Below are 20,968 nucleotides of genomic sequence, written 5' to 3'. Positions count from 1 at the left end.
ATCGTTCTTCAAGCAGCGTACCCACCAACAACTCATCAGTCATCGTTCTTCGGGCAGCGTACCCACCAACAACTCATCAGTCATCGTTCTTTGGACTTCACTTTGCTTCTCTGTCGCTCTAGCGCTAAGTTCATAGAGGACATCGATCGTCCGAGGTGATGCCTTGTTTTGGGGGAAAAAGAGTGTTTCTCGGTAACCCCTCTTACTTTCCCCAAGGTCATCAACCTTGGGCGGATCGGGTCATTCTTTCCCTGCCTCACTCCTGGGGTGAGAAGGTTTAAACTAAGAGCTTTACTCGGCCAATATTGGTATATGCCAAGTGGGTAAGGACGTTTGTCGAAATCCTTCCTTTCCCTCTCTTGGTCTTATTAGTACCCCTGGCTTTTCAAACCCTAATTGCCTGCACTCACACCTGGGGTGAGGAGGATTTAGATTAGAGCCCATACTCGCGCCTAGGGCGAATAAGGCCTAACCGATCACCTGCACTCGCACCTGGGGCGAGGAGGATTTTAACTTGAAAAATTTCGCACATTTGATATGCTGATAATCTTTTCATTGGGTGGCCTCGTTAGAAACCCTCCTTAGGGAAAAGAGTGCCCCCTTATCTGTTCAACTGTTTTCTGTATACACACTGAATGTTTCTTTAGCGCGAGAACGCAACTACTTTACAACTTAACTGAAATAAAATTTCAAGTGGGTGGCGTTCCACGTCCTGGGGATTGCTCCTCCTTCCAGAGTCTCCAGCCGATAAGCTCCATTCTCCAATGCCTCAACCACCCTGTATGGGCCTGTCCACTTTGGAGACAGCTTGTTTTCCATCTCATTCTGATGCGCCTTTCTCATCACCAGATCACCTTCCTGGAAGCGCTTGAGCCTCACCTTGGAGTTGTGCCTCCGTTCTACTCTTCTCTTGACGGCTTCAGCACTAACTCTGGCTTCTTCTCGCACTTCGTCCAGTAGGTCGAGATTCACCTTTCGCTCTTCATTGGATTCTTCAGCAATGAAATTCAAAAACCTGGGGGAGCTCTCCTGTATCTCCACGGGGATCATGGCATCCGTCCCGTAGACAAGGCTAAAGGGTGTCTCATGGGTGCTGGACTGTGGAGTGGTATGGTAGGACCATACGATTCTGGGGACTTCCTCTGCCCATTTTCCTTTTGCTTTCTCTAGTCTTCGGTTTAGCCCCCTGAGCAGTACTCGGTTGGCTGACTCCACCTGCCCATTGGTTTGTGGGTGTTCCACTGAGGCGAAAACCTGTTGTATCTTTAACTCCTCGCACATCTTCCTTAGCTGATGACTTGTGAACTGGGTGCCATTGTCGGAGACCACCCTCTTGGGTACTCCAAAACGACAAACGATGTTCTTCCAGACAAAGTTTCGACTTTCTGTGCGGTGATGTGCGCGACTGGTTCTGCCTCTACCCACTTGGTGAAATACTCGATGGCCACGATGAGGAACTTCATCTGCCTTATCGCCAGGGGAAAAGGTCCCAGGATGTCGATTCCACATGTGTAAAATGGCCATAGGCTATGGATGGACTTCAACTCCTCAGGGGGTGCCTTATGCCAATCTGCGTGAAGTTGACACTGTTTGCAACGTTGAGCATACCTCACGCAGTCTTCCTTCAGCGTTGGCCAGTAGTACCCTGCGCGGAGGATCCTACTTGCCAAAGCGCGACCGCCCACATGACTTCCGCACACCCCCTCGTGTAGCTCTGACATAAGCCTAGTGCATTGCTCGCCATACACGCAGATCTGCACAGGATGAGAAAACCCAAATCTAAACAGGTTTCCATCAATCAAAGTAAACTTACTCGAGCTCCACTTTATTCTTTTTGCCTCTGCCGTGTCCAGTGGGAGTACACCATCTTCTAAATACAACTGGTACGGTGTTATCCACGCGTCGGGCTCCCTAACAACGCTGACTTCCATCACCTCATTGGTCTTTGCCGGTCGCGCTCTAACCCTTGGCATTTTCAACGTCTCTTGAGTCAGTGAACGATGACCAATCGCCAGACGCTCCATCGATTTGTACACTTGAAGTACCTGGTTGTCTGACACGAACGCTCGCGGTACCTTCAAGGTCTCCTGAATGACGGTCCTCTGCTTTCCCCCCTTGCCTGAGCTGGCCAGCTTGGCAAGCAGGTCTGCTCTGGCATTTTGCTCTCTCGGCACATGAACCAGTTCAAACTCGGTGAAGGACGTCTTCAGAAGCTGTGCGTACTCTAGGTAAGCTGCCATCTGGGGATCTTTCGCCTGGAACTCCCCTGTAACTTGCCCGGTGACTAGCAAAGAGTCACTCTTAGCAACCAGACTTTTTGCTCCCATTTCTCTTGCTAGCAACATTCCTGCGATCAGGGCTTCATACTCCGCCTGATTGTTGCTAGCCTTGAAGGCAAAGCGAAGGGACTGCTCGATCAGCACTCCGTTCAGGCCTTCCAAAATGACCCCAGCGCCGCTTCCCTGCTGATTGGAAGAGCCATCCACCGATAATACCCATCGGAAATCTAACCCTTCGGAAGGTGTCGCGACCGACGACAGCTCGACCACAAAGTCGGCGAACACCTGCCCCTTTATCGGTCCTCGGGGCTCGTACTGAATGTCGAACTCAGACAATTCCACCGCCCACTTGACCATCCTTCCCGCTACATCTGGTTTCTTTAGCACCTTTTGGATGGGCAGATCTGTCATTACCACTACTGTGAAGCTGTGGAAATAATGTCTGAGTCTTCTTGCTGAAAATACCACCGTCAGGGCAGCCTTCTCGAGGGTTTGGTACCTTGTTTTAGGGCCTTGCAGTACCTTACTCACAAAGTACACAGGCCTCTGGACCTGATCTTTCTCTTGCACCAGGACTGAACTAACTGCTCTCTCCGTCACAGTAAAGTATAGACGAAGAGGGGTGCCCACCTGTGGTTTACGCAAGACCGGTGGGCTTGCCAGATACTCCTTCAACTTGATGAAGGCCTCCTCACACTCCTGTGTCCAAAGGAATCTGCTGTTGCGCTTAAGACACTGAAAATACGGGTGACCTTTCTCCCCTCCAGCGGACACAAACCGGGATAATGCTGCCAGCCGACCGGTGAGTTGTTGCACTTCTTTCACCGTCGTTGGACTCCTCATTGCCACGATTGCTGCGCACTTCTCCGGATTAGCTTCGATTCCACGCTCTGTCAGGAGGAATCCCAAGAACTTCCCTGCCTCCACGCCGAAAATACATTTCTCGGGGTTGAGCTTCAACCTGTACCTGGCGATGGTGGTGAATAATTCCTCCAGATCGGCCACATGCTGCTCCTTCTCTCGGGATGTGACCACCATGTCATCTACATAAGCATGCACGTTTCTTCCAAGCATGGGCGAGAGCACCCTATCCATAAGTCGCTGATAGGTAGCCCCCGCATTCTTCAGCCCGAACGGCATTACCTTGTAGCAGTAGCAAGACCGTTCAGTCATGAATGCTGTCTTGCATTCATCCCTGGGGAGCATTCTGATCTGGTTGTATCCTGAGAATGCATCCAAGAAACTGAGCAGCTTCCCCCCTGACGCGCTATCCACCAGAGCGTCTATGCTGGGTAGAGGGTAGGAATCTTTGGGGCATGCCTTGTTGAGGTCAGTGAAGTCCACACACATCCTCCACTTGCCGTTTGGCTTCTGAACCAGTACCACGTTCGCTAGCCACTCTGGGTACTGGATCTCCCTGATGTGCCCTACGACAAGGAGTTTCTGCACTTCGTCATGGATCACTTTCCTCTTCTCTTCGTTGAATTTCCTTCGCCTCTGCCGCACAGGTCGGACTTTAGGATCCATCGACAGGCGATGGCAAAGGAAGTCAGGGTCGATTCCTGGCATGTCAGATGCTGACCATGCGAACGCGCCCATGCGCCTCTCGATCACCCCGGCGATCAACCCTCGTTCTTCTTCGCCGAGCGATCCTCCCAACTTGAACTTTCTCCCCCTTATATCTACTTCCACCCACCCCTCAGCTGGGTGGGGTCTTCTCTCGCTGGCGATGACCGCCCTCGCGATCCCTGACTCGCGAGGAGTGATCATGCCCTCCTCCTTTGCTTCCACCTGAGCTACCTGGGAGCCCCCCAGCGTAGCAGCCTCCATCTCCTGATCGCCAAGCGTTCCCCTAACCACCGATCGCTCTTCGAGCACTCCTGGTGGTGGTGTTGAGGTGACATGGCATACGCTCCTTTTCTGCCTGAGGCTGTTTACATAACAGCGCCTAGCCTCAGCCTGATCTGACTTGATGGTTATTACGGTCCCCTCCATCGACGGCAGCTTCAGCTTCATGTGCCTCGTCGATGGCACTGCACCCAACCTATTGAGTGTTGGTCTTCCCAGCAAGATGTTGTACGCAGAAGGGGCGTTCACCACCAAGTACCTTATCTTTTCGGTGCGGGCTGTTGTTCCATCGGTGAACGTCGTCCTCAGCTCAATGTACCCCCGCACCTCTACCTGATCCCCTGCAAAGCCATAGAGACATCCGGTATATGGCCTTAGTTGATCGGGGGACAGCTGCAACTTGTTGAACGTCGGCCAGAACATGACGTCTGCCGAGCTCCCTTGGTCTACGAGCACTCTGTGCACTCGCCTTCCTGCTGTGATGAGGGAGATGACCACAGGATCGTTGTCGTGCGGTACAACGTCCCATATATCAGCTTTCTTGAAAGTGATATCCACCTCGGGGAAATGGCCCTCATCCACCGAGTCTACGGCCATTACCGATCGAGCATACCTTCTCCTTTGTGATGCGGTGCATCCCCCACCAGAGAAGCCCCCCGCAATCGTCTGCACCTCCCCATGCACAGGGATTTCATGCTGCTGCTCTCCTGCCTGGGACGACGCGCGATCACCCGGCTCCTCCCGCAGGTAATCTGCTAGGAACCCAGACTTCACCAACTCCGCCAGCTGGTGCCCCAACGCCAAACAGGAGTGGAGTGTGTGACCAAAGGCTTGGTGGAACTCACACCACTCGTTCTTTTTCCTCCTTAGTACCTTGTCTATCTTCTCTGGTACTCAGAGTCTTGCGGCTACGGCAGGAAAGGCGATCAGATCTGCCAACCCTACCATGAAATCGTATCTGGGGGGTGCATTATTCTCCCTTGCACGCCCCCTGCCCTGGTCCTTCCTGGGTGCATAAGGGCGAGGTTTCCCCTACACCTTCTTCCCCTCCTTTGCCTCATGCACCCTCGTGTGCTGCTATTGTTTCCCCTGTCCACCACGCGGCTTCAGCGGTGCAGCACTTCCTCTTTTCTCAGAAACCTCTGTCTCTGCCACTATGTGCGCCACCGCGCGTCGCCGGATTTCCGCGAAGGTGCTGGGATGGCTTCTGATGAGCGACTCACTGAAAGGACCAGGCAGCACTCCCTTCTTAAACGCATGCACCAGCATATCCTCGTCCTTGCTGGGCAATCTAACCACTTGTGCTCCAAAGCGGTTGAGGTAGTCTTTCAGCAACTCACCTTGATACTGGCGTACATCGAACAGATCGTACGACACCACTGAAGGTGCTCTGTTAACGATATACTGCTCAGTGAAGAGCTTCGAAAACTGATGGAAGGACGTGATATGACCCTCTGGCAGACTCACGAACCATTCCATGGCGATTCCACTCAGAGTGCTCATGAACATCTTGCAATACACGGCATCTGAGCCCCCAGACAGCATCATCTGAGTGTGGAACGCCGTCAGATGCGCTTCTGGATCTTCTACCCCTGTGAATGACGCCTTCACTCCCACTAGGTTGGGAGGTACCATGGTTTACATGATTTCAGGGGAGAACGGCATAGGGAACGCTCTCGAAGGCGATGGTGGCATCGACATCCCTTCTCCAACTGCGCGTTCCTTTGGCGTCTGTAACGCCCTTCTCAGCTCCTCATTAACGTGATTCAGCTCATCGTTCCTACTCTGCGATGCAGCCAACTCCGCCTGCATCTTCTCTTGTTCAGCTCTCGACGCTGCGACATTGTCCTGCAGCGCACGCATCATCTCCAGGACCTGGGCCATTGTCACGGCTCCTTCCTCAGCAGATGGCTCAGGTGATGTTTGTCTTGTTCTGCTCATTTTCTCAGCAAAAACTTTGAGAAACTCCAGAAACTTTGGTGTGGAGTGGACCACGATTCAAACGGGCCCCACGGTGGGCGCCAAATGATCCTGTCGACAACTCAAGCGTGGAGGAATTGTTTGTCGCTTCCTTACCCCGCCTATGCAACTGTGCTATCTGCAAGTGTGTGCTCTTAGAACCTTCTCCGGGAACCTCGAATGGGACCTGCAAAACACACAGACGGCGCCTCTAGCGGCCGTTTGCACTCCAACGCTCAAGTTAGGTCACAGAATCACTAATCAAAATAATGTGTCTAAAAAAGTGTGTCCCTGAATCTCACTCTGATTCTCTTTTATATCTCTCTCTGTGCCTGCGCCTAACAGAATTCTGTTATGCTTTTCTGGCGTGTGTCAGAATTCTGTTATGCTTTCACGCAGAAACGTACCTCAAATCAGTGAAGACGTGGGTGTCTGTGTTTTCTGTCTGTACCTTTCCTGACACGGAGTGCACCTTTATCTGGGCCGCGCCCCTCTCAGACAGTGACATGTGGAGGCATGCAACTCACATCTAACCGTACATGTGCCACTACCTGAAGGGCTCTAGCGCATCTCTTTGTGCGCCTAAGTTATTCCTTTGCAGAGTAACTTAGCGCATTTCTTCCATCTGGGTGAATCGCTCATTCCCAGGAGAACACCAGGTGTGGCTGGACTAGGCGCACTCACCAAGCATTGCTCTCTGCATACACGATTTCCCCTTCACGATGTCATGCACGTAATGGGTTGAGAGAGTCACCAATCACTGACTGGTTTACTAACTCCCTCAGGCCACTCTCGTGCACGATTATACCGGCGAGGAGCTCTTCTTTCTCTGAGGTATGATCATGCGAGGTCCATGCGTAACGCTCTCGCTGGGAATCTCAGTCCCAGTTTAACTGCGTGTAACACGAAACCCTGATGACCATGCACCCGATGACTGATCGGTGCTCTATTGCTTCTCGCGTTCTCCCCCGGGGTGTTTATCTTGGAACTGATCTGTCAGTGGTCACTCGGTTACTGACCACCGATCACCATACTGGGTGATCTCCTCCCTGATCTCTCTGTCACCTGATCCACGTGTCACCCCGCGAGTGGTCCACGTGGTTATCTGCTGCTGACGTCATCGACCACCGATGACCGACCGGATCACTACAAATTCCAATTCTGAATTTAGAAGGACCCAAGCCCTCCTTTTATAGGAGCAAGGGCCGGTCATGAGCTTTACAAAGCTTGTACCACAAGCTACCCAAGAGTCCCCTAAGCTAATGCCTATAGTGACTCATGAAGAGTCACCTTCTATAAATTTCTAAACTAAAGCCTAAAGATGCTTTACAAAAGATGTTTCTTTAGGTTTCCCTCTTAGCACCTACCTAAACACTATTCTATATTATTTACAAATTTATACAAAAGAAACTATAAAGAGAGATATTTAATTGAAGCCCATTCTTGAAAGCTTGTAGACTTCTTTGGCTTTAGGCTTGATCCTCTCTTTATTTTATGTCTTCTTTTAATTTTGAGAAGAGTAGAAAGAAGAACTTTAAATGTGTGGGTGAATGACCTCTTCCTCCATTGGTAAAAGCCTATCTTATCTGTTCTTCATCAACTTTGGTCAACGCCCGGGGACGGGACGGTACACAAGCCCCCTAGTCTTGATCCGACACTTGTTTCAGCAAAAAGCCTAAGGCCTCGCCCTATCATCCATGTGGCATTCCTGCTGACGTGACATTCTCTGAACGGCTGACGTGACATTCTCTGCGCTGAGGATGTGACACTTTAAGTTATGCTTTAATCTCTTGACACGTGGCACGATCCTACGGCTGGGGATGAGTGTCGCTAGCGCTTCTTCAAGTTAACGTTATAACCTTTCAAAAACGCGCGCTCAAGGCACTGTTTCATCACTTTGCCCATTCCTTCATATTGTTCACCTTCTTCTCCAAAATCTTTCTCTGCGTTCTCTCTTCGCAACCCCAACCTTCGTCAATCCAATCACTTAAAGGTATGGTTTTTCTTCTTCGATGACTCTTTCTCTTTACTGTATTGCTCTTATAACTGCCTAGGACTGTTTATGTTTCTGCATTTCTGTTCTTCTTCCTCACTTCTCTGTTTCTCCCTTTCTGAACTTCTCGCGTGGGTAGAGGTTTTCTTAGGGTTTTTTGTTCCCCTTTCTGTCTTAACCCCATTTGCTAAACCTTTTTCCTTTCTTCGTTCTTCAGCTCTCTCAATCGCGCGTACCAAAACGAAGGCCAATCCTTCACCCCCAAAGGTCAACTATAGGGCCCACTACCCCTGGGCCTCTGATGAACTCTTAGCCGAGTGTTCGACCCTGACCACCGTTGAAGACATGGAGAACCATTTGGGTGACCCACGTGCATACAACTTCAACGCCTTCTCCAGCAGACGCGACTCCCACATCTCCGTTCGTCACTGCACCCCCGGGGAGCCAGTCTGCGTGGATGAGGTCCAACGGTGGGAAACCCTTCTTCTTCCTCTACCAGACGGTGTTCAAACGAACCGGTCTGCGCCTACCCTTCTCAGGCTCTCGTGAGGGAATTACTCACTGAAATCAACGTAGCCCCTGCCCAGCTACACCCCAACAACTGGGGATTCATCAGGGCGTTTGAAATCTTGAACCGATACTTGGGCCTGCTACCATCAGTGGACATCTTCCTCCACTTTTTTGAAGTGAAGAAGCAGGGGAAGAGCCACTGGGTGAGCTTCTCTGAAGTTGCCGGAAGGATAATCCTCAACCTCTTCCAGAAGCCCATCTATTTTTTTAGCAAGGTGTTGCAGGGCCCGATAGTGAGATATCAGGCCTTAGAAAAAGCGGCGCTGGCAGTTGTGTTTTCGGCGAGGAGGTTGTGTCATTACTTCCAGAGCTTTACAATGTTGGTAATGACTGACTTACCCATCCAGAAGGTTTTGAAAAAACCGGATGTAGCTGGGAGGATGGTAAAATGGGAGGTGGAGTTGTCGGAATTCGACATCAAGTATGAGCCCCTAGGACTGATCAAGGGGCAAATCTTCGCTGACTTTGTGGTCGAGCTATCTTCTGAAGCAGTGCAGAGCGTCGGGGATGGTTTTCGTTGGGTGCTCTCGGTGGATGGGTCATCTAACCAGCTAGGTAGCGGGGCTGGGGTTATTTTGGAAGGACCCAACGACGTGTTGATAGAGCAATCTCTGAGGTTTGCCTTTAAAGCCAGCAATAATCAGACGGAGTATGAGGCTTTGATCGCTGGTATTTTGTTGGCAAAGGAGATGGGAGCAAAGGTGCTGATGGCCAAGAGTGATTCGTTGTTGGTCACTGGCCAGGTAACCGACGAGTTTAAGGCCAAAGATCCGCAGATGGCGGCTTACCTGGAGTACGTGCAAGAGTTAAGGAGGTCTTTTGTCTTGTTTGAAGTGGTGCACGTGCCAAGAGAGCAGAATGCCCGAGCTGACTTGCTCGCCAAGCTCGCCAGTTCGGACAAGGGGGGCAAGCAGAGGACCGTTATACAAGAAACTTTGAAGACACCTCGAGCGTTTGTGGCAGATCACCAGGTTCTTCAAGTGTGCAGGTCAATGGAAAGGACGGCGAGGAGTCATAGATCCTTGACTCAAGAGACTTTGAGGACGCCGAGAGTTAGGGCACATCCAGCGGGAGTGACAAAGATGACGCAAGTTTGCGCTATCCATGAGCCGGATACATGGATAACGCCCTACCAGCGCTACATGGCGGATGGTGATGTGATTCCAATAGCACAATTAGAATGATTCTTGACATTCTTAGGAATCAACTTGAGTTGGACAATAGTTAGGCACTTTTTCTTAGAATTGGATCAATGTTCTAAGTCAAGAACTCACCAAAACTAGCACCATACCGGGTGATCTCCTCCCTGATCTCTCTGTCACCTGATCCACGTGTCACCCCGCGAGTGGTCCACATGGTTATCTGCTGCTGACGTCATCGACCACCGATGACCGACCGAATCACAAGCCCCCTAGTCTCGAGCTGTGAACTCGTTCTCAGCAAAGAGACTAAGTGGTCGCGCTCTCGGTCCACGTGGCAAGTGGGGCCGCATCACGTGCCACCTCACGTGTTGCTTTTTAACGTTACAACTTCCTCCCTTAATCTCGCGACACGTGGCCGCATCAACGGCCAGCGTGGAGTGTCGCTAGCGCTTCCCTCATTCAAATAGGCGTGCGTTTTCACTGTTTCATCATCTTCTTCAATATTCCAACTCTCAGACTCTCGTCGAATCTCCTCTCTGCGCGCCCAACTTTCTTCGAGCTTCCTACCTCAAGACCTTCTGCGATCACCTAAAGGTATGGTTTTTCTTCTTCCTTGATCCATCTAGGTTCTTTTCACCGATTGCATTTATCCTTTTCACTACCATGCATTCATCTTTCTCTGTTTTTCTTCTTCTCAACCCGCGCTAGGGTTTTTGCGTTTCTCACTTCGTTCCCTACTTCTCCCTCTTCCTCTTCTTCACCTGGACCCTTCTTTCTTTTTCCCTTCCTCTGTTTTTCACCGAACCATTCATCATTCCCTCTTCTTCCGTTCATCTGACCTTTTGCTTTCCTCCATTGTAGTTATCCCGCAATGGCTCGCTTGAAGCAAACCGCTCGCATTGCCGCCTCATCTTCTAGTGCACAGCCTTCAGCAAGTGCACCGGCGCCACCTCCACCCGATGCAACCTCCTACCACGACAACGTCAGGGTCTACGACTGGGCTCCCCTGGCGTTGCTGGCCGAAACCTCCACTCTACTACCGCAAGGCCACCTCAAATCCCTTCTGAGCAACGACCCAGATGAGCCTTCTTGCGCCATCGACAGGGAGAATGATTTTAACATCCGTATACGCATTCCTCCTCGAGGGATGCCCATCTGTGCGGATGATAAGGCTACCAATGGGGTGCCCTTCACCTTCATCTACTCTGCCATCTTCAAGAGGTTGAAGTTGCGCCTACCCTTCACTTTCTTTGAGAAGGAGCTGATGATGGAGCTAAACGTCGCCCCTGCCAACTCCATCCGAATGCCTGGGCTTTCATACGGGCATTCGAGATCCTCTGCAACTATTTCGGGCATAACGCCTCCGTAGATGTATTTCTACACTTTTTCGAGGCGAAGAACCCTGGGGATAGGTCCTGGGTCAGTCTGAATGGGGTTGCTGGACGAGTGCTCTTGGGCCTGTACCAGCAATCTTTCAAAGATTGGAAGGGCAGGTTCTACATGATCTCTGCTACCCAGCAAAGTCCGACGCTGCTCGAGGGGTTTCCCCTTTATTGGGTTCCTGAAGTAGAGTTAAAGAAACCCCGGGGTCTTGAGGCCATGGCCCCCTACGAGCGCGAGCTGTGTAGGTTGCTCCTAGGGGCAAAGTATAACTCGGCTCTTCTCATCAAACACGAGTTTGATGTGGTGTCTCTGAAGAAATACATAGGTAGGCTCTTCTTCTTGCACCCCTTAGAATGCTTGCACACTCTCATGCATACTTGCATAACATTTTATCCACTTGCATAATTATGCCATCTAACTCTTCTTTTTACCCTTGATGTAGATATGACTTCAGGGAAAGATAGGAAGAGGGCATTGCTGGAGCTTGCCCGGACCAGGGGAGCCAAGGGGACTGGTTCTTCCTCCTCCACCACCGAGCCCATCGCAGCTCCCCCTCTCTCGGTCGCGCCAGCTGAAGGCCCCGAGCCAGAGAGGAAGAGAAGAAAGCTAGTAAAGGCCTTTCCCTCCACTGTGGCGGTCGCTGCTGAGCCTACCCCCTCAACTGAGGAGGAGAGTTCTGGCTCTCCCCTCATACATCGCAAGAGGAAGCATCAAGAGGTTGGGGGGGCTTCTTCTCTCAGGCCTGAGGAAATTGAGGTGGTACAGATCGAGGAGGGTTCACCCTCACCTCCTGCTGCTCAACCTGCCTCAGCACCAACTCTCTCTCTCTCCCATCAGCGCCTACCATCTCCGACGCCTCAACCTCTGTCTCCAGCGTCACTTCCACCTCCACCCCCAGCGGGTCAAGCTATTGGTCAACTCTCTCCACCTGCTGGGGGTGATTCTGCCCACTCAGGGGGGTCTCTCAAGACTTCCTGCATCACCACCACCGCCAACCTCTGCTGCTATTGCTAAAGGTGGTGAGGCCAGCTCGCAGCCAAGCGGCTCTGGCGCCAGCAATGAGAATTTCAGTCGGGTCATTGCCCTGGTCCGACACTTCATACGCAGCCGTGAGCTTCTCGAGTGGAGTGGGCAGGAGGTGGATGCGCACTTGGCCAAGCAGATAGTGCTTTCCCTGGAGTTTTCCACCCAACACTGCAAGCAACTAGTCCTGGAGAAGAGGATCAAGGAGCTTGAGCATGACAAGGAGTCACTGCATAGTGACTTTGAGGCTGCCCAAGGGTTCGTGGATCTGATGAGGGACATGGTGGAAAAGTCCAGGAAAGAGTACCTATCTCAGGTCCAAGAGACCATCAAGACTGAGATCTTGATGGGGCAAACTGTCAACGCTCTGGACAGCGAAGTGGTGGAGCTGCGGAGCAAGGTAATCAACTTAGAGGCTGAGACTTCCTCCCTACGCCAACTGAACTCACGACTAGCGGAGGATCTCAAGTCCACCAAGGAGGAGGCCGCTAACGGGGAGAAGAAACTTGAGGAGGCGGTGAGTGAGCTTTCTGGAGTGAAGATTGAGTTGTCTGAGGCAAAGGGTCAATTGAAAGAGGCTGCCTCTTCCATTGCTTCCCTTACCACCGAGAAGAACGCTGCGGAGACTTCAAAGAAAGAGCTTGAAGCTGAGAATGCCGAGCTTATGAGCGTGGGTGCTGATGCCCTTGCTGATGGGTTTGAGCTGGCACTTGAGCAGATTCGATGCGTTCTCCCGGATTTGGACCTTACACAATTCAGCATTTACCATGAAGTGGTAGATGGCAAGCTCGTTCCTCCTCCTTGAGCTCTTTTCTTGTAATCTTATATTTCTGCACCATTCCTGTACTTTGAACTTGTATAAAACTTCGTGTGAATATATATATATTTGTTTCAGCTATATGTCTTTTTCTCTCGCATTTTCTTAAGCTTTGTCTTTCTTCTTGCGCGCAACTAACTGTTGACTAGCTTAGGTTTAGCACGATCTGTACTCTTTGATCTACCTTGATCACGACCAACAACTCCCTTAGCTTGTCTTTTTAACAGTTCTTATGCACAGCTTCGTACTGGATGACTGACTAGGCGTAGTCTGTCTACCTCAGCTTGTTGTGTAAGAGCTTGTTTGGAAAAGCTTCCTCCGACAAGGTACTACCCACTAGCGTATCCACCAACAACTGATCAGTCATCGTTCTTCAGGCAGCGTACCCACCAACAACTCATCAATCATCGTTCTTCGGACTTCACTTTGCTTCTCTGTCGCTCTAGCGCTAAGTTCATAGAGGACATCGATCGTCCGAGGTGATGCCTTGTTTTGGGGGAAAAAGAGTGTTTCTCAGTAACCCCTCTTACTTTCCCCAAGGTCATCAACCTTGGGCGGATCGGGTCATTCTTTCCCTGCCTCACTCCTGGGGTGAGAATGATGGAGATCAAGCTCAAGAGGACATGGAGGCCAATCAACAAGGTCAAGAAGAGGTAGAGGCACAAATGGAGGACGCCCATGGAGGTCAAAGCCCACCTCAAAGGATTACAAGAAGCATGTTCAAAGCTTTAGGAGCTAGAGGACATTTATTTTCTCTTTTTGTAATTTCTTTAGTTGAAGGTGCTTAGAGGGAAACATTAGAAACCTCTTTTGTTATAGCATCTTTTAGGCTTTAGTTAGGAGCTTTAGGAGGGGGGGTGTATTAGTAGATAGGTGTAGGAGTAGAATAGGAGGTGCCAAAGTGAAGGAAGAGGTCACACCTTCCTCATGCTTTGCAAATAGGCGCCGGTTCTAGAATGTTTTAGGAGGGAATTTTGAAATTGTTTAGCTTGCATTTTCAGCACCTTAGGCTATAAATAGAGGTGCTCTCTTTGTAAAATTCAGATTGGAATTAATCTAAGAAAACTCTACTCAAATTTTGAGTGAACTTTGGAGAGCTTTTGGAGCCTTCTTCTCTAGTCTTATCTTGATGGATCAATGGAGTCCTCAAGTGGCGGCATCACTCTTATCTAGGAGCATTCCACACTTCTAGTGGCGAGATCATCCAACATCCTTCCATCTTCATGAGCACTCTTTTCTCCTTCCTTCCTTCTCTTTCAATTGTTCATGTTGTCTTGTGTTCTTGAGTTTCTTTGGTTCGGTTATTCTAATTTTCCAGCAAGTATATTCTGTTCTTGCCTTTTATTTTCTCTTTTGTTCGGTTCATATGTTTGCTTATTCAATTCTGTTCGGTCCTTTTAATTTTACCTCTCTTTGTTGATTCAATTTGACAATATGTGGAGCATCCAAATGAGTTTGGGATTTGGTACTAGTTTTTGGTGAGTTCTTGTCTTAGAACAATGATCCAACTCTAAGAAAAGTGCCTCTATAATGTCCAGCTCAAGGTGATTCCTAAGAATGTCAAGAATCATTCTCTATATGGCTAGTGGAATCACATCACCTGCTATCAAGGTTTCATATTCTGCCTGATTGTTACTTGCCTTGAAGGTGAACCGCAGGGTTTGCTCAATCAGCACGCCATTGGGTCCCTCCAAGACTATTCCCGCACCACTCCCTTGCTGGTTGGAAGAGCCATCAACCGAGAGCAACCACTACGAGCCCACCTCCACCTCCTGTTCCCCTCCGGGCGAGAGTTCTGCTACAAAATCTGCATACACTTGCCCTTTGATGGATCCTCGAGGCTCGTATTGGATGTCGAATTCTGACAGCTCCACCGCCCAGCGTACCATTCTCCCAGCCACGTCAGGCTTCTGCAGCACCTTCTGTATAGGGAGGTTTGTCATCACTACCACCGTAAAGCTGTGGAAGTAATGACGGAGCCTCCTGGCTGAAAATACCACCGTCAGCGCTGCCTTCTCCAACGCCTGGTATCTGGTTTCCGCGCCTTGTAAGGCCTTGCTTACAAAATAGATGGGCTTTTGAATCTGGTCCTGCTCCTGGACCAGCACTGAGCTGATAGCTCGTTCCGTTACTGCGAAGTACAGCCGGAGGGGCGCACCTGTTATCGGGTTGCAAAGGACCGGTGGCGTCGCCAGGTACTCTTTCAACTTAATGAAAGCCGCTTCACATTCGTCAGTCCATGCGAAACGGCTATTTCTCTTGAGGCATTGAAATATGGGTGCCCCTTCTGTCCCCCGGCGGAAACAAACCTTGAGAGCGCCGCCATTCGCCCCGTCAACTGCTGTACCTCCTTCACCGACGTCGGGCTTCGCATGGCGATGATCGCTGCACACTTGTTGGGGTTCGCTTCTATCCCCCTATCTGTGAGCATAAAACCCAAGAACTTACCGGCCTCTACCCCGAAGACACACTTCTCAGGGTTTAACTTGAGGCGGTACTTGGATATTGTGACGAACAATTCCTCCAGGTCTGCCATGTGTTGCGCCCTATCCGGCGACGCCACCACCATGTCGTCTACATAGGCGTACACATTCCTCCCTAGCATGGGCGCCAGGACCTTGTCCATTAACCTTTGGTATGTGGCGCCCACGTTTTTCAGCCCAAAAGGCATCACCTTATAGCAGTAACTGCAAGTCTCAGTCATGAATACCGTTTTACTCTCATCTCTCGAGTGCATCTTGATCTAGTTGTACCCTGAGAATGCGTCCAGGAAGCTCAGCACCTTGCTGCCAGACGCGTTATCCAGCAGCGCGTCGATGCTGGGTAGGGGGTATGAGTCCTTCGGGCACGCCTTATTCAGGTCCATGAAGTCCACGCACATCCTCCACTTCCCATTCGCTTTTCTCACCAAGACGACATTGGCCAGCCACTCGGGGTATTGAATCTCCCTGATGTGGCCAGCACTTAACAGCTTCTGCGTTTCGTCCTTCACCACCTGCTGTCGCTCCTCATTGAACTTTCTCCTTCTTTGGCGCACGGGGCGGACCGTGGCGTCCATGCTGAGGTGGTGACACAGGAAATCAGGGTCGATACCGGGCATATCCGAGGCGGACCATGCGAAGGCATCCAGGTGGCGCGAAATCACTTCTGCCACCCCTTCTTGTTCTTCTGGGCTCAGCAAACTACCTAACTTGAATGTCTTGCCGCCAATCTCCCTCTCTACGGCGTTGGCTGCCAAATGTTCCCTGCTATCCTCCTCGACGGGCGCCGCCTCTTCCACGGGCGCCGCGTCGTCAGGGCCTTCCTCCATGTGTGCATCTGTCTGTGGCGTTGCCTTCGCGGGTGCGGCCTCGCTAGGCGTCGGCGCAGCGGGCGTCGCCTCAATCATCGCCGTATCTGCACACGACGGACGTTCGTACACCATGAACACGCCTCTCTTCGTTTTCAGGCTGTTCTCATAGCATTTTCTTGCTTCCTCCTGATCTGACTTGATGACTATCACCTTGCCACTGAGGTCTGGAAGCTTCATCTTCATATGGCGTGTGGAGGCCACTGCGTTCAACCGGTTCAACGCCGGCCTGCCCAACAAGATGTTGTAAGCGGAGCTGGCGTTCACGACCAAATACAGGATACTTTCGGTACGCGAGGCCTCTCCGTCCGTGAACGTATTCCTCAATTCCAGGTAGCCTCGGACTTCCACCTGGTTGTCCGCAAACCCATACAGGCACCCTGTGTAGGGCCTCAGTAGGTCGGGGGATAATCGCAACTTATTGAATGTCGACCAGAACATGACGTCAGCTGAACTCCCCTGGTCGACAAGTACTCTGTGCACCTTTCTTCCCGCCGTGACAACTGAGATGACCATGGGGTCATTGTCGTGCGGCACCACGTCTCTGAGATCCCCTCTCGTGAATACGATGTCCGACTCCCATGGCGCACCCGAGAGTCTTTCTTCGATCGAGTTAACCCCCCTCGCGTATTTCTTCCGCTGGGAGGCGATGGGACCTCCGCCGGAAAATCCTCCAGCTATGGTATGGACCTCGCCGAGAACCGGCGTCTCGTGTGCTGGTTCTTCCGCCGCCGCTGGCAAGGTGGCAGTCGTTGTGGGCTCCGCGACATAATCCTTCAAAAACCCGGTTCTCACCAGCTCATCCAGCTGGTAACCCAACGACAGGCAGTTATCAATGTGGTGACCGAAAGCCTCGTGGAACTCACACCAAGAGTCTTTCCGAGGCCCCAACACCTTATCGGACTTCGCCGGCCGCCTCAATCTCTCAGCTATATTAGGCACGGCGATCAGGTCCTTCAAATCCACCACAAAGTTGTATCTCGCCGGCCTCATTCTTTCTCTGGCCGGGCGATCGCCTCCCGCTGGACCCTGGGCTGGGGCTTTCTGGCTTCGTAGGGGCGTCTCCCCTCGGGCTTCTTCCTTCCCGTCGTGGTCTCATTGACCCTAGCGAGTTGAGCTCGCGCCGGTCCCCTCGGGCGTGAGGGTACGACGCTGGTGCGCTTCACGCACACCTCTCCCTCAGAAGAGATATGCTCTACCGCCCGACGCCGTAGCTCTGCAAAAGTCCTAGGGCGGTTGCGAATGATGGATTCACCGAAAGGACCGGGGCATACGCCTTTCACGAACGCGTACACAATCATAGGTTCCTCTGTCGTACCAACCTTGACCACCTGGGCCCCGAAGCGGTTGATGTATTCCTTGAGGGTCTCCCCTTGATACTGTTTCACATCAAACAAATCGTAGGAGACCGGCGGCGGGGCTTTGTTTGCTAGGTATTGCTCCCTGAACAATCGTGACAGTTGTCGGAAAGATGTGATATGACCGTCCGGGAGGCCGATGAACCAGTCCATAGCCATCCCAGTCAAGGTGCTCATAAAGAGCTTGCACTTGGCAGCGTCAGAACCGCCTACCAGGACCATCTGTGTGTGAAATGCAGCGAGGTGCGTATCAGGGTCCTCCATCCCGGTGAAGATCACCTTGGGCCCCGCGAACGTGTTCAGGATCACTGCATCCAGAATCTCCTGCGAGAAGGGAGTGGAAAACTCCCTTGGCGGGGAGTGGTTCTCCATCTCGTCATGTTCACGCTGCCCCCGATTATTTCTCAGACCCCGGCACAACTCCTCGTTTACGCGGCGGAGCTCTTCATTCCTCTTATGCGAGGCTTCGAGATCTGCCTGCATGCGTTCCTGTTCCAGCTTCGACTCCGCCATATCCTCCTGCAGCCCCCACATTATCTCCAGGACCTGTTGCATGGATAGTTCTGCTGGGGCTGCGCGTGCCGTACTTCGTCTGGTGGGGGCCATTGCCACGGTCTCTTCCAACTTCCTCAAACGTTACTGTAACTTGGTAGATCTTTTTGAACTTGTGATGGGACTGATGTTTTATATCGGCCCCACGGTGGGCGCCAAATGTTCCGTCCGGTTGACCTGTGACGTCTTTGTGCGCGACCTCAACCGTCAGCTAGGGACTCCTTCCCACTGGTTACCTGTGGATTCCTGCAAAAAGAGGACAAAAGGGCGCCCTAGCGGCCGTTTGCACTCCGACGCTCAAGTCAGCCAGCAAGAAACACCAAAACTGTGCACCTCCGTATCTGAGCACCACGTATGGCACTCTGAAGGTGGTAAAAAGAACTGTGTATTGTGCGTATATTCTTGCTCTGGCAAACAACCTCTTTTCCAGTCCCTTGTGCGTAGCCTCACGACTTCGAGCAAGCAACTGGAGTGTATTCTGGGAAAATTTGCCAAAACTTCGAACCCCGCTCCCAACATTCTCAGCGCTATTTAAACTACCCAAGCATTTAAAGCGCCTTAAAGCGCTTTTAATCACAAACGTAACGCACTCAATCAGCGTGTCTAATTAGAAAACGTAGCGCATTTAAGACGTTGAAACGCTTGGGAGCCTTTATAGTACCTTAAACGCTCGAAACAGAAACTGTACTAAATGACTTTAATTACCTGATACCTGGCTAAAGGGTGTTTCCATTCTGACCTGGCTGTCGTACTCGTGGAGGGCCTCACAGCGCCATGGCCCCATCCGGGGACGTTTCTACGTGTGAGTCCCCCTGCTTGGGAGTGCTATACGCAAAGGGGCGACTTTTTGGGTGCCAACTCATGCCCCCAATCATCTAGTCACTCACTTTGAGAGCGTATCTGCCTTCCTCTCGTACCCTGCACCCGGCTACCCTGGGCGTGACCTTCCTCTTGAGTCGTATCTGTCCCAAAGGCGTCTCTGGGGCGGCAGGGGTACTTCACGAGTCAGGCTGCCCTACACTGGTGTTGTTACTATGGCCTTGAAGCCACCTTTCTCTTCTCTTTATCACTCTCCCGGATCATCGGGACCTGAGGCCTTCGCACGGCGTCGCTCCCTCCATGGTCTTTCCTACCCATGGATATCGGGGAACTACACTGTGATTGCCTTGCCTTAGTAATATTTGGTCTGGGCGACGCCCTGGTTGGGCGACGCCTTCACCTAGGCAACGTCTTGCCTTGGCGATGCTTCCTCTTGGCGTCACTGGTACGTGGCACCTCTTTACCCAGGCGACGCCTTGTGTTAACCTTGACTCCTGGTGTTGACTTTGACTCCTGGTGTTGACTTTGACCTTGACTTAGTCAACGCCCGGATACGGGACGGTACACTAAGTAATCAAAAACCTTGATTACACACAACACACCAAGGTGGTGATCTTGAACTCTTCAAGAACACACACCACCTTTGTTAAAACACACCACAGTTTTCAGAACAACCTTTGAAACTGCACAACAACAATTCACAAATAATTACAGTAGTCAAAAAAGAAGGAATGGAGTACACCTAGGTACAATCGCAGATTAAAGCGCAATTGATACAACACAATCATATTCCACTCTTAGAAAAGATCCAAAGCTTTTAGCAATCTTAGAAGAACTTATTTGAATGATTTCTTTTTAATTAGTTAAGACCAGGAGCATAAAACAACTTATTTAAACTTCAATCAGTTGGTCAAAGCATTTAATGCAATAGCCAAAACAATTTAAATCATTTAAAACAAATTAAAGTAACTTAATAGAATTTTGTTAAGGTTTTAAGAAACAATCGATTGAAAACACGAAACAACCAATTGAATTTGCTTGATAACAAATTCAACCAAAGTCAAGATTTTTAAATCTTTTTCAAAAATACACTAAGTGTACAACAACCAATTGAATCAAAATTTCAATAGGATGATTTTTCACTTTCCTTTGAAAGCACATCTTTTTCAAAAGGATTAAAATCAAACAACCTTGGATCGTCAATTACTCTAAACACACGCACACAACCAACAGCAAGGATCTTCATGCATTCCACTTGGATTTGGAGACATCAAAGCACCTTGTTCAACATGACTATGACAGACTTGGTATTTAAGTTTGTCCATTTGTGACTAACTTCTCTTTCTTGGGAGTTTACTTGGTTTGATTTAAAATAAAAATTCTTTAATATTTATTTTTTCTCTAGCAAACATCTAAAGCATCTAATACAAGTACTATGCATGTTTGAAAGGATTTTATGCAAAGTTGAAGATATTTCTCCACCAAAATATGAGAGATTTATTCACCTAAGTAGGAGTTGGATCTTCTCCACTACTTTCTCCATGATCTTCTCCATCATTTTCTCCATCATTTTCTCCATTATCTTCTCTGTTAAAAGTGGTGCCTCCAACATCAAATGTGGAAGAGGTTGCATGGACCATGCCTATTTAAGGAGATCCAGGGAAACACACAAGGAAGACCAATATCTTTTTAAGCCTTTTTGGTTGATTCCTTTGTAATTTCCCATTGAGTTCTAGGGTTTTAATCAATAAAAGTTTCTTTTTTCAATTCTCTATAACAGTTTTTAATATTTTAATCTCACTAGTTTCTTGAGAAGTTGTAATTGAACCCATGATTGACTGTCTCCCTTGTCTTAAACATTGCTTTTTTTAGTTAG

The 20,968-nt window shown here is 50.3% G+C and overlaps 2 protein-coding genes across 2 annotated transcripts; one reads left to right on the top strand and one right to left on the bottom strand.

The window, feature by feature from the left end:
- Positions 1 to 5,204: 5,204 nt before the first annotated feature.
- On the bottom strand, positions 5,205 to 5,606 carry LOC137838544 (uncharacterized). The gene has a single exon (XM_068647790.1). It carries the CDS (start codon positions 5,604 to 5,606, stop codon positions 5,205 to 5,207), a length of 402 nt encoding a protein of 133 aa, XP_068503891.1.
- Positions 5,607 to 11,291: 5,685 nt separating this feature from the next.
- LOC137838543 (uncharacterized) lies at positions 11,292 to 13,002 on the top strand. The gene is made up of 3 exons (XM_068647789.1): positions 11,292 to 11,499; positions 11,617 to 12,133; positions 12,282 to 13,002. Exons 1-3 carry the CDS (start codon positions 11,292 to 11,294, stop codon positions 13,000 to 13,002), a joined length of 1,446 nt encoding a protein of 481 aa, XP_068503890.1.
- The last annotated feature ends 7,966 nt before the right edge of the window (positions 13,003 to 20,968 follow it).

Source organism: Phaseolus vulgaris, chromosome 4 (assembly GCF_000499845.2).
Source record: "Phaseolus vulgaris cultivar G19833 chromosome 4, P. vulgaris v2.0, whole genome shotgun sequence".
In the NCBI taxonomy this organism is placed as follows: Eukaryota; Viridiplantae; Streptophyta; class Magnoliopsida; order Fabales; family Fabaceae; genus Phaseolus; species Phaseolus vulgaris.
This window is presented reverse-complemented; position numbering and strand designations above follow the sequence as displayed.

Coding starts and splice junctions, on each gene's coding strand:
- LOC137838544 (XM_068647790.1), bottom strand. CDS start 5,606: ATGGAATGGTTCGTGAGTCTGCCAGAGGGTCATATCACGTCCTTCCAT.
- LOC137838543 (XM_068647789.1), top strand. CDS start 11,292: ATGATCTCTGCTACCCAGCAAAGTCCGACGCTGCTCGAGGGGTTTCCC. Junction 11,500..11,616: donor GTCTCTGAAGAAATACATAG/GTAGGCTCTTCT, acceptor CCCTTGATGTAG/ATATGACTTCAGGGAAAGAT. Junction 12,134..12,281: donor GATTCTGCCCACTCAGGGGG/GTCTCTCAAGAC, acceptor CTTCATACGCAG/CCGTGAGCTTCTCGAGTGGA.